Genomic DNA, 13,994 nt, shown 5'->3' on the forward strand with positions numbered 1-13,994 from the left:
CATGCTTGGTCATTCTGAAAAGTAAGTCGAGTAAGCCGCGTGCCAAAATACATTTGTCAAACACATTCGTTGCCATCTCTAATTGAATAAGAACTTTTTTTTTAGTAATTGTAAAAAATAATCAAAACGATGAGTAAATAGGATAAAATTTATTCCGATGGTCCCGTTTTTATATCGGAAGATACAACGAAGGTATATCAGAAGAATAATATCGTGAAAATGTAAAAAAAGAAATCTCTGGAGAAATTATCTCTACAGAACAAGCATAGATTGTGCAATTCGTCCCATTTTGCCGACTCTTCGCGAAATATGAATTAAAGATTTTAGGTCGCCACAGGATAATTTTTATTTATTTTTTTTTCCATATCGATGGAGTGGTTGCGCGAGAGAACTCCAATTTCCTGCAACCTTATTTGAAAATGTACTTGCTCCCCTCCCTCCCCCGCATGCCGCGTTAACGTGTTCGCTGTGCTCTCATTCTGTCTTGCAGCGAACTAATTATGCATCCTCTGAATGTGTGATTACGCGTTTTCGGCTCTATTTGTACTGCACTTTCGCACTGCTCGTGACATTTCGAATGGAGATTCGTTACGCTCAAATACAAATTTTAAACACGCGTCTTTGATAGGTATAGATATAAATATATTATAAATACAAATTTTATTATTATAAAGGTACAGTGAACAATACCTATATATGTACATTTCTCCAAGAAAAAAGCTATAAAATTTTCTTTATTCACATATGTACACATATATAAATTATCATTTTTAATTACACAAACCACTGTTTTATTTCCATTTAAAAGTAACAGAAAACATAAGCAAAATGTAGGAAAAAAAATTGATTGTCAAATGTATAAAAAAATTATCGCTAAAAATTAATCGCTTAAAATCGAGATATGAGAATGAGTAATGTACCATTATTTTTATCATTACGATACTACTTTGAGAAGATCGTTTACGTTCTCCATATCTGTTAACTACATCAATTTAATGTCAAGTTAATTAAAACAAAGGCGCAGGTGTTGTTTTATCCCGATAAAATTCAATAACCGGAGCGAAAAACGCATCTGCTTACCTATGAACAGGCGGCAAAGGACGGGCGTATTAGCTTCGGTCGGCCAGGCTGGTATGAGACACAATTTCGCCGGCTAAAATTAGTTACGGAGTGCTCGGTAGCGGTACATATTTCCGCATATATCAGGTTTATTTGTGGTTCGCGCCCGTTGAGTACAAGTGCCCATGCGTAGGGACACCAGACGTCAATCGGGAGACTCTCTTCGCCGATAAAGTGAGGTCGCTCACTCCCTTTAATGTACCATTCGCGTGGCCTCCTTGTGCAGCTTCTTGCACAGCGCAATTTACAAAGCGACTTACAAGCCGTAAACTTTTTAAAACTTTATCTCTAAAGTGTATAAAATTGGGATAGATGATTATTTCTTCTTGAAATAAATGTCGCTTTTTTAAGAGATAACTTTAATCTCTTAAATTTTAATAACTCTATAATAAGAAAAAAATTACCATTATTTTTATATTTAAAAAATAAAAAGTTATATGTATTATGATATTAGAAAAAAAGATAAATATTATGAACAAAAGAGGGATAAAAATAACAAATATCTTCTATGTAACGTAAAGCAAGATAAAATACGCTGTTTTTTTTCTCTTTTTTTTATATCTGACACTGAGAGAAAAAATATCTTAAAATAAAAAAATTTTACTCAACACAAAAAAATTATATACAGTAGAGCCTGGTAACTTATTTACTTGCAATCAAGTTAAAAATTTCTTAATTAAAATATTTATGTAAATAAAATGAATTTTTTCTTGCAGTTTTAGCAAATATTTACCGATAGATTATTTTTATACTCGAAATTTTTTAATCTACGAAAATAATTAAATTAAGTTTAATAATATTATTAGTTATTTAAATCATTATTTAAATGTAAAAGATGTTCTGTCAGTGTATTAAACTAACAATGTTATTTAAATAATTACAATGTCTTAAATAATTCATGCATGCAAAACCTTAACTGTGTGGTAATCCTAATGTGATATATTCATGATTAAAGCTTTAAATTCTAATAAATCTGGTCGTTGCAAACAGTTCACTTGACAACGTCACGTAATAGTTTACAAACGCGGCACGTAGAATCCCGATCGTACAGTCATCCTTCTTAATCCTCCTTAAACGTAAAACAACACGGGAATTTAAACCCATAAATTTCACTTCCAGAGTGAAGTTAGTAATCCAAATACACAGATAAACGAAGTTGCATCTACGTATAAATATACCTATCAGGAAATGTCAATTATTTAAACGTGTGTGTGTGCAACAAGATACACCGAGGATATTTATACACGCAATGTCCGTGTGCTCGCACTCCGCGCGTCTAAATACGTAGCCGACATCGCTGGACCCATCGTACGGGGGTGGCAAAGTGTTGACGATCGATGCCGATCGTTTTGACGCCTCTTCCAAGAAGAGGCTCGTTCTCTTCGCACATTGTAGTGTGTAAAGTGCCTCATGTTCCATTCCATGCTCGCGTTTGAGAGGCACGTTTCGAAGTGAGAAAAGCCGGAATGGCCCAGATCGCGGTCTATAATCGGACCAGTATAGGGACATGATTCGTTACCTTTCAGCTGACTCTTCGAGAGGTAGCTGACCATGAAACTTTAATGTACTCTCCCGATCGTTACTAGTTTGCGAATATTATTTTTTCCTTCACTTTGTTTAATAATCAATAAACAGACGTCGTTAGAAAAAGCAAATTGTTAATCTTCCACGAGTGCAGAAAGTGCTTATCGTATCTTAGGATGAAGATATTTAGAATAGAAAAAAAAATTGAATGAAAAAGCAATTTTTACAAAATTGTTATTGTGGAAAGAGTTTAACAGCAAAAGTAGAACCTAGTTTGAATATTTTTACACGAGTAGCTGAAATATTATTCTAAAAAAATCTAAAATTGATTCAATAATTAATATATTAAAATTAAATCATCAGGTAATTAATAAGATTATGTCAGTAATGAAGAGAACAGTGTACATCGCGTAAGTAAAATTCACGTAAATAAGTTTAATTGAAAGTATCGCGTGGAAATGTAAAATGATTATATATAGGCGGTCATAAAATGATTTCAAATATTGAAAAGAGGCCCTAACAATAGATTATGGCCCATATTCAGAAGGCGCTTCTAAAGATATTAGCGCGCTTTTTTGTCGCTTTATCTTTATCGTTCATTAAACGTAAAACAAAGATAGAATGACGAAAAGCGGGCTAACATCTTTAGAAGCGAATACGGGCCATAATCTATTGTTATTGCGAATCCATGTGCGAAGCGATCAGGGTGCCTTATCAAAGATTGACGATTTCTTCGTTAACGAAGAGTCATCCTTTACCGTAAGACGCGAATTGCCAGAATAATTGGTGAAATTTTCGGAAACGGGCTAACGTAGATCGCATGTTCCTCTTTCGCGGGGGAGGGAGAAATTCGTTGCAAATGTGCTTCGAATTACTTGGCTTTTATATCGCGATCGATGAGCGAGGCAGACGTGGGCAGATTACGGAGTCGACGTCTGTCTTAAGATCGCAACTTTGCGTCTCGGGGAATACGTTTTTGGCGGCGATCTGAAAGGATGCGCAATACCCGGTAGGTGAAACACGTTGATGCTAATTACTGTCACGTTGTGTACACGTCATTTCTACGCAGAGTCTGCTTCCTCGAGTCTCAGGAATCGAGCTGTTAAAATATCTCAAGCTTTATTGGATTAGCGACATTAATGCAGAAGAGTCTGGATAATAATAATAACACTGGGCTGAAACTCGGATGAGTTGTATACGATTACGATTAAAACTCTCTAATCTGAGATCGTCAATAAAATAATGAACACGTAATGTTTAACAAAACGGGAATCTTCTCTTTAATGGTTGGAAGTTATGTTGAAATTAGAATTAATTAAAAATCGTCTAGCCTTATAATTCCTTTTCTAGCGTAAGAAAACGTTACTCTTGCAAGGATAATTTTATTTCAAGATGTTTTCTCTCTCTCTCTCTCTCTACTGTAATTAATTAGCTTTTCCCGCTCTCTCGTCAATAATTCGCAGCAAAAATGCATACTGAAATGATTGAAGCGTTATATATCGTAGCAAAACAAACTGTTAATATATATCGCTCTCGTTAATGAGCGATACAGTGTCTGTTAATATAATATTGATACCGAAGCTTATTAATACGTACGAAATACGCACGCCAGCACACACGACACACGCAAATTTCCTGTGTCCGTGAATATGAAGCGCAGTTGACGGCTCGTAGATCAGATGTATGTTGATCTCGTTTGCTAGCCAAACGATGAATGATGGCCAAGGAGAGAATCAGCCGGAAAATTTGCCGATTGTGCTAACGATAAATAAATTTGGTCACAATACTGATCATAATAGCAAATATGTAAATGTTAATTACGCTCGTATCGTACAGCGCACAATGATACCAAATGTAATACATATGTAAATTTCCATTGCATTTACGGTTAGTAATTACAGCTGAAACATTTAATCAATAAACGTCGCTTTTGGCATCTTGAAAATGAGGAATAAAGATCTTTACCGCATTGTATGCATATCTAAAATTTACATTAATTTATATTAGAAACAGAAGGATATTATATTTACAAAAGAAATGTAAAATATTCAATAAGTATGTGAATACGAAAATATTCAATAAGTATGTGAAGTTCTTGCCATACTAGCAATTATTATATGTTGGGTTGCATTTGTAAAAATTTAATCTTATCAAAAATGAACGATATAACATTCTTCTTAACGGAAGAAGCAAGATTTATCAGTTATATATTGAAGTTTTCAAGAAATTATACAAATTCCTAAAATTTTTTATTCAATTCATTGCTTACAGACGTTGGCGGTCTGGTGTTTGGTATACCTCTGTCACAGTGCATAGAGAATGATAGGATTGCCAGGATTGCCGCTGGAGAGGTCACCGATGTCGGATGCTTGAGCAGAAGTAGCAGGCACGGTAGTAGGACCAGTTTCTCTAGTCTTATAGAAACACCGATGACTGTAGCAGCAAAAACGGAAGAGGTAAGAAATTTTAGAGAATAATTCAATGGAGGACAAGAGATTTCTTTCTTCTTCCTTTTTAGAAAAATTCTTGCCATACGAGCAATTATTATATATTAGGTTGCAACCAAAGTTCGTAATGCTTTTGAAGTGAAAGTCAAAGACAATGTTTAGACTTATATCTATAAATTTATTTAACTACATATGTGTGTCGCTACGAATTTTTGTTCCAGCTCAATGATATTATCATTATTACGATCATTTTTTTTTAATTTCAAAATAAATAGCAGTTAATCAGCTACTACTGGGCAATACTTTTTCCCATTATTAAGTATTGTTTTCTACTATAACATAGAAGAATTATATTGCTAAATATACATATATGTATAAATTATTAGATAAATGGGATACTATTGTACAATAATTTGACGACCATGTACATCTTGTACATCAACTAACACTTGTGAAATTTTACATCTCTGTGCAGAGGGATTACACGTGCCATGTTTACGCACTTTTTAATTTGAATCGATTGTTGGTTGGCATAACGTTGACTCGATACAACATCTGTCGTCGAGCGTTATTTATCTTTAAAGATTTTTTTTTATTTTTTATCGTTTTTTGTAAAATGGAATATTTTTTAGTTGTTTTTATTAAAGCCACTGTAATAACAAATAGACAGGTTCGAGAAGAAATATGAGTATTCGCAGCTATATGAAGCGACTTCATATCTACTTTCATCGTTGTTAAAGTCGTTGACCTGTATTACTTACGAAAGTTTCTTTCGAGTGGTAAAGCTTGGCAGCTGATCGACCGACCATTAAAGATGTGCCGCGAGCGACGGACAAATATAGAAACGTAAAATAGCATCATATACATACAAAGCATACATTTTACGCAATTCCCAATTTTTGTAATAAACGTGATAGCGGACAACTCGCGAGGAGCGCGCCCGTGACGTCTCTTTGAAAAAAATGGAAGGCGATACACTCTCGAGCTTGCGTAGAAAGTAATACGGGGGTATTAAGGCTAGCGAATAAAAGTTAATTTGAGTGACGCCCAAAATCGCCGGCACGTCAAAACATCGACGCACGACCCGTCTCACTTGGCGACCCGTCACTGACGACATTGCTAACGACATCACTCTCGTTGCGTCATCGTTGCTGTCTCGGTAAGCGGTTCATCGATGACCGACTACTTGCGACGCGGGCCAGACGTCGAGCTTGCAAGTGGTTATTTTTCGACGGATACGCGTAATCGACAAGCACACGAATACGCACTTATCCTATATTCCACTTTGATTCGAAGACGCGATATACATTTATAGCGGCCTCCTTATACTTAATGTGGCGATTATTAACCCTTACTCTATAAACATAAGTCTACCGTGTCAGATTAATTTCTACCCTTTGGAAATTTCTGGAAATTTCAAAGACAATTAATTTAGATTACATTTTATTTTTATCTAAATAAAGTGCAGACATTTATTTTAGAAACTTGAGAGTGCACTAAGAAAAAAATTGTTAAATTTTATTAAATATTTGTTTGAATACTCGCAATGAAATATTTACTTGCAGTACATAAATATTTACTCAATGAAAAAAAAAACAATACTTAAATGTGATTCTTGTACTAAATAACTATTTATTTAGACTTGGTAAATATTTCATTGCAAGTATTCAAGCAAATGTTTATTAAAATTTTGTAATTTTTTTTCAGTGTATATTAACAAATTTTAAAAGTTCTTTTAAATATGATGAAGGATCGAACTCGAGATATCTATATTTGTAAGGGTGCCGTTTTTTACATTGTATTATTAATTAATTTTGATAGAAGAATATTTATACGTGGATGCTAAAATATCCATCTTACACTCACACACATGCGTGATAACGAATGATTTGGAAATGAAATAAAACTTAACTTTATCTACCGAGCCAGCACACCGGAAGAAGATTCCGTATTTTTGTATATTCTAATTATAACTCTTCCTATGCAAATATTTTTGAATGAATATTCTATTACTATTATTACAGGAATATGAATCTTCTCTGTAATTTTAGTTCAAATATTCATAATTGAATAAATATTCTATGGAATATTCTCTAAATTTGACTCTTCATATTTAAGAGTCTTGTAAAGTAGAATAAAATAATGATTACCGCGTCATGCAGAGAATACTCTATCCTCCGTGTGAGACTCTCGAAGAATGTCTAAGAATATGTATTTTTAAATACGCAAGAATATTCTCAGAATATCTATTTTCTTAAAAAAGCTTTTATGAATATTCAGTCTTCCTAGTGAAGGATCTGAAGATATTCAATGAATTATGTGCTAGCTGGGTGTAAAATAAAGAATTTTTTTTGTCAAGACTTTTCAGATTATCTACGTAGAATTCTATATTTCGTACTACCCTTCAACTTTCAAAATCTAACAAAATCGCGAACGATCGCGGAAACTTTTTACTTAAGAAAAGTTTATTCTAAGAACATCGAAGAGCGCACATTTTTTTTCTTATCTTCAGTTTTATGAAAATACCCGGCATAAAAATTGTATTTCATTTCGATTTTTCACTCTTTCTTTTTCTGGGCGCGTGATAAATCTTTTGGTTTCTCAGTCGGCAGTTAATATTTTGATATCAGACGCGTCGCCGTCTAAGTAGAAAACAAATTTTTTTACACTTTGTTCGAGAACAAGCGTTCATCGTTATTTTAAGAAAGCCGTCGGTCGGTAGACATTTCGATGTATACTTACGATCTGACACTGCTCTCAATATTTTATATTATCACGCATCGACGACTGACTTCGGTATAGAGCTAATGGCTATAGCTATCGACCGTAATCTACGATAACGTGTGACATTATATAATCGAGTAAAAAACAATTTTATGATACCTTTCGGGAAAACTCTTTTTATAAACGTATTTATGATTCGATGTGTAAGACATCACAATTTATATATCATGGTGCGCAAAGCGACATATAAATTGGCACAAAGAAATTACTTTTTTTATTTCTTTGAAATCTCACATCTCATTTTGTTTATGCTTTATCAGTCACAAGTTGTTTTTGCCAGTCACATTTTTGTTCAGTGTTTAAAAAACCATTAAAATCTATTAATATCTGACTGGAAAGAAGTTTGTTCCATAAGTTTGATCGTTGAATCAATTAATCAGATGTTTGACAAGAGAAAAAATGAAGACAACGATAATTTACATAAAAATATTAAATCTCTTTTAGAGTCGCGATGACAACAAAGCAAGTAACATTAAACAGGAAAAGAATAATAATATATCAACAATTAGGACAAGAGACAGAAAATAGGAACAAAGTAATAATTTTATTTAGAAACTCAAAAAAAGGAGAGAGAAAAAGTGAGCAATGTATGTACAAAGAAAGATAAAATATTTTATATCAAATGAAACAAGATAATTGAACACGATAATAAACTAGTGTGCAATTTAACCAGAAAGTGGTGTGTCGTTTGCACTTGAAATTTTTACAACCAAGAGCTAAATCAGCTGTTCACGGGACCCGAAATATCTATGCTTCATCGGCAGAAATAGAGCACCGATATATTTTATAATATCTCTACCGCCCTCGCACACGGTTTACTTCCGGCTGCTCGATAAAAGATATTAAACGATTAATCTACGGTAGAAAGAGAAAGAGATCATTAGAGAAAATGTCATGGTGCCAGCAATACCAAAGCTCTTTTATAACTATTTATTACTATTCTGAAGGGAATGCGATGAAGTAATATAACAAGTCGTATAACAATAAAGGTCCACATTATTCAAAGCGGCATCACATATTTATCGTCTAATCGGTCTCATAAAATTCGATTGAATCTGCTGAAAGGCTCAAGACTTTCGTAAAAAAAGCTTGCGTGTGACGAAGATTCATTTTAAAACAGATTTGTTTCGTTTTTATAGTTTGAAAATATGAAGTTATATGACCCAAAGTTATCTTAATTCGCAAAAAATCAAAAAAATCCAAGATTTAATTGATCTATCTCTAGCATCATTTTTCTCACATCGGACCACGCCTAACACGATTGATCGATCGTCTACATGCGACACGAAAAGGTCGACGTACAATTCTCGTGCCGACGTCACGTGCATCTGTCGCGTCCGAGGTGACATCATAGATAGAGGTGACATCAGGGACGCGAATAGAAGGGGAACGGAATTGCTAATTTTAACCGCAGATTAATTAGAAACTCTCAATTTCACGAAGGGTTACACTTAATCATTTCTAAACGATGGTAAACGATCCGTTCACTAAAACACTCGAATATGAAATGCGCTTTTACATGATACGGCTCGTTTGTGCGGGCCGTAATTGACATGTCATTAAATGAGGGGACAGGCAACACACCCCTTGCGATATATGAGATTGGTCGTTTAATTTTATAGATCACGTACGTTCAAGACTGATGATTTGAATTTGGTATGCAGCCTAGTTTGAAAATAAATTGTATGTCAGAGACATTTAGATCTTTCATATTATATTGAAAAAGGCCATCGATGTATCCGCAGATCTCCAATTTCTGTTCTCTCTCTCTTTTCTGTGTATACCTTCCCATTTATTTGCTCTCTTATACGAATGACGTTTAATTCTTTCATTCAACTAGGGAGGTTCCTGCGAGTCCCTGTCGTCGAAGGGTGGTGCTCTTACAGGAAGCGATCCCGGAGTACTCGAGCTGAGTGACAGTAGCGGAGGAGGTCTGGCGAATGAATGGGATATGGTACCAGGTATCGTGAGGCAATGCATTAGACACCTTGAAGCCACCGGTCTTCGGACTCTGGGCGTGTTTCGCGTATCACCCTCGAAGAAAAGGGTGAGGCAGGTACGACGGTCTTCTTCTTTAATAATGACATTTTCCTATTCACCTTGATATTCCTTCATATTGGAAAAGATATCAAGAATAACTGTTTTAATTTTTTTAACGCGAAAAGTATCGAAAAACAATTAAACTTTATACGATACAATGTGCGATTATCGTTTTTTTCAATTAGTCCGCGCATATTCTTTAAAACGCAATATTTTTCATTGTTATATTTTTATTTAGAACAAAAAGGGAAATAACATATATAAATAAATTTATAATAAAAGTTCAACATTTTAATTAACAAAAGTAATTAAACGTATTTGAAAACTCAGTCACTGTTTCTGGGTTAATGTGAGCTTAAATCGGAAATTGGTAATTCCTTTAGATACATTTTCTTTAGACTTTAATCGACGCGCGATATCGGATTTCTCCTTAATGTCCTCGTAATACTATCCATTACAATTGCTAGTGGAAATTAAATATTTATCAAACGGAGAATCGATATTACTTCGACGATATAAAAAAACGTATTATTATCTATTTAATATTCATTTTTTTTTGTTTAAAGTAACCCTCGTGATTATTACATTTGTCCAAATTAAGAGATTTCTTCTGAAATGGTATATATCTTTTGTGCAAACCTTAAGCGTGACATTTCCATAATTATTCCAGTTAAGAGAAGATTTTGATTGCGGTCGGGAGACAAAGATAGGTCCCGATCAATGTCCCCACGACGTAGCTACCCTCTTGAAGGAATATTTCCGTGATCTGCCAGATCCCCTGCTCTGCAGGGATCTATATCAGGCCTTCGTGCATACTCAAAGTAAGCAAAAATCAGATTTTAATCCGACACGAGCTGCTGACGCGCCATTATTATCTCTCTCCCAGCTTTCTCGTAATCCAATCCCGACAGCATTAACTTCGCATTCAAAATCCGCGATTCAAAAACCGCTTGCATGCCGAGGCGTCGATCGTTTCCTATAATCTTTCCATTTTGCCAACGATGAATTCTCAATCTTCCAACTTTCGCGTTCGGCGAAAGCGTGATAAGAGAGTTATTCAAATATTTTTCAGAAATCAGAAACAGGCGACTGCAGCAAGAGGCCTTGCAGCATCTCATTCAGCTTCTGCCCACGCCCAATCGCGAAACTCTTTGGACACTTCTCAACTTTTTGAGTGCCGTTGCGGCGCACAGTGAGGACCAAAAGAATGAGGCGGGAGAGTGGATCCCAGGAAATAAAATGGACACGACGAATCTCGCGACTGTCAGTATCGCATGGCATTTTCCAACTTTCATTTCTTTTCGATATTCCGTTCGATTTTTTAAACTGCGCGTTGCATTCTGATCTTTCTCTTTTCTCCTCGCCTCTTGGAAAAAATACACAATAAGAAATCTTTATTACTCAAAATAATAATGGAATTTTAAATAGAGAATTTTCATATTTCGAAGTTTCCTTCTTTAATTAATCTGTTAAGAACGAAGCATTCTGGTCTTAATTTTGACCGAGAAACTTTTCAACAAGAATAAACTTCGATCCTATTTCCATGATTCTTATGCAAATGGCAATAATATCATTATATTATAATGAACATTCGTACCAAAACATATGATTAATTAATTCGATAGTCGATATGTGCTCTCGGCTGCCGTCTATCATTGCGACCGTTACGAAAAAATTAAATTAAATTGGGAATCGATACGCTGAGTTGGGTGATGTACAAATCAGAAACATCTGATCGCGCGTTCCAGGTGTTTGCACCGAATATTTTGCATTGCGTCAAACCGAGTCAAATGAGATCGGAGCTCTCATCGGAGAGGGCCGAGGAGAGAATAGACGTGATAAACGTGGTGCGAACACTTCTGGAACACACGTCGACATTGTTCACGGTACCAGCGGCGCTATTGGACGAAGTATATCAGCACATGATGGATACTCATCCGGCGGAGTTGGATATCGCCCTATCTCGTCGCGTCGAAGAGTGAGTTATCACACGTGCTTGTTTATCATCTTTTCGAACAATTAGTTTACGATTGGTAATCAGGAAGAGTACGTCAGTACTTCGATCGTTTTATATTGAATTGCTACAGTTAAATGATATCATAAAACACATTTAAGTCGTCGATATGTTTCTTAAACGTCATGCACATCATATTATGGATCTAAAGCTAAGAGTTTTCCTAAATGTGATTAATTATTTATTGATCTGTATATTTTGTATCCAAGAGTTAGGTATAAGATAAAATTGGTATCATATATTTTTATTACACTGAGAGAAAAAAATTATTAAATTTTAATCAATATCTGTTTCAATAGTTGCAATAAAATTAAGTAAATGTAAATAAATATTTATATTACAAGAACCATTCATTTAATTTAACTATTATTTTTTTATTAGATAAATATTTATGTACCGTATGTAAATATGTTATTGCAACTATATTCAAATAAATATTTATTAAAATTTAGTTATTTTTCTGTCAGTGTAAAAAGATTTTTGAATTGTGAATTTTTGTTGTGAAAATTTTTATCCGAGAGATTTACTATCGCCCGTGAGCAGCGCTCGATCAATATTGTCGTAGCTGTACGATGATGATATTCTTTGTATGTTTACGAATCGTTTAATAATGTATTTACAAAAATATTGAAGGAAAATTCCATACGTGCTTTTACAGGCAATGCGGGGATGAAGTAGATCCTTGCAGCGAGGCGGAGACGTTCTCGGTAGAAGAGACACTGACCATGTCGACAACCACAGCGACAACTACGACGAGAAAGGTATTGTGAAATCACGCCTTTGTTATCTATTTAATTGGCATTTAATTTGAATGGAATTAAATCACCGGAAAGGATCTTTAAAATAATATATATTTTATTGATACCATTATTTTATTAATACGTTACACGTGAAGTTCATTGAAAATAGAAAGTTTTCTTTGTTACAGATGTGGACGAGAGAACAATGTTTACACCAGACCGCGGGTGTCGGCGGTGATATTGGACCAAAGCACCGACGATCAAAGAGACCAGGAAGTCGAAGGAAGGAGGAGGGCAGGAGCAACAGCGTAGATAGTGGATCGAGCGAGGATCCATCCGATCCTCGGCGAAGATCCTCGCCGATAGTGATTACCGCCAGTCTCACCATACCCATGTCTGACGCGTTCACCTTGAACCTCGACGATCCGGACATTCCTTACATCGAGGAAGCACCGAAGCAACCGAGCGCTCCCCCGAGGCGACAGAGGCAGAGGTCCATTTCCGGTTGCAGCGAAGGTACGTGTTGCAAAAACATTTCAGATTCTTAAATCGAAGGGCAATAAATCAAATGTAATGGTCGTTAATGAAACCCGCGAAGAATAATTTATATATGACATTAATCTATGTTACTTCCACAATTAATTTAATTTCAAGTCAAGTTTAAGAAGCATCAAAGGTAAATGGTTCAACGATGTAACAGCCATTAAAAGAAGTCATACTTATCGAGTTTATGAATTCATTAGATAAATTATTAAGAAAAAATAAATATATAAATATAAAGATTTGAAGTAAAGAGAAGAATGAAATATAAAAAATTCACGTATATCCTTTGATCACTCATACATATGTATAGTATATTACATGATAGAATTTCGTGATAAAAGAAAGATAAATTAATAGATGAAATAGAAAACAAGGTTTTAATTTCAGCCTATTTTCTTTGCTTTCAGGAGGAAGACACGGAAGTGATAGCGCCGTGGGTTCCTCGGCGACCCTCTCGGGCGATCAAGCGTTGAGTTCCCCGCCCTCATGGGCGTCGTCGCCTCCGGCGAGTCCCGACAGCGCGGTCACCGCTGTTTCATATATCCCGGATCAGCAGGCGGTTCTCCAGAGAGTCTCATTCACGACCTCGAGCGAAGTAAGGCAGGTGAACAGATCGACCGGCCAGCAGGAAGCGAGTAGGAGTGCAGCGGTGCCGTACACGCCAAGCATCACTAGTATCGGCGGTGCGGTTTTGAGGTGAGTATCCTGTTGCCTCCTGCTGCGGTTAACCCTTCCTCTCCCCGTGGTCCCCCTCTCTTCGCGTTAAGTTCGCTTTAAGCAAGA

General features: G+C 35.4%; 1 protein-coding gene across 2 annotated transcripts in view; it reads left to right on the top strand.

Annotated features, from left to right (window-relative positions):
- Positions 1-13,994, top strand: part of LOC105197720 — a 29,087-nt gene that overhangs the window by 11,956 nt on the left and 3,137 nt on the right. For both annotated transcript variants that reach the window (XM_011164222.3, XM_011164221.3), the window contains exons 4-11: positions 4,915-5,099; positions 9,715-9,930; positions 10,585-10,735; positions 10,987-11,177; positions 11,663-11,892; positions 12,587-12,689; positions 12,857-13,184; positions 13,619-13,907. In XM_011164222.3, coding sequence (XP_011162524.2) covers positions 4,915-5,099; positions 9,715-9,930; positions 10,585-10,735; positions 10,987-11,177; positions 11,663-11,892; positions 12,587-12,689; positions 12,857-13,184; positions 13,619-13,907 — 1,693 coding nt within the window. The remainder of the gene's footprint in view (positions 1-4,914; positions 5,100-9,714; positions 9,931-10,584; positions 10,736-10,986; positions 11,178-11,662; positions 11,893-12,586; positions 12,690-12,856; positions 13,185-13,618; positions 13,908-13,994) is intronic.

Source organism: Solenopsis invicta, chromosome 10, assembly GCF_016802725.1.
Source record: "Solenopsis invicta isolate M01_SB chromosome 10, UNIL_Sinv_3.0, whole genome shotgun sequence".
NCBI lineage: Eukaryota > Metazoa > Arthropoda > Insecta > Hymenoptera > Formicidae > Solenopsis > Solenopsis invicta.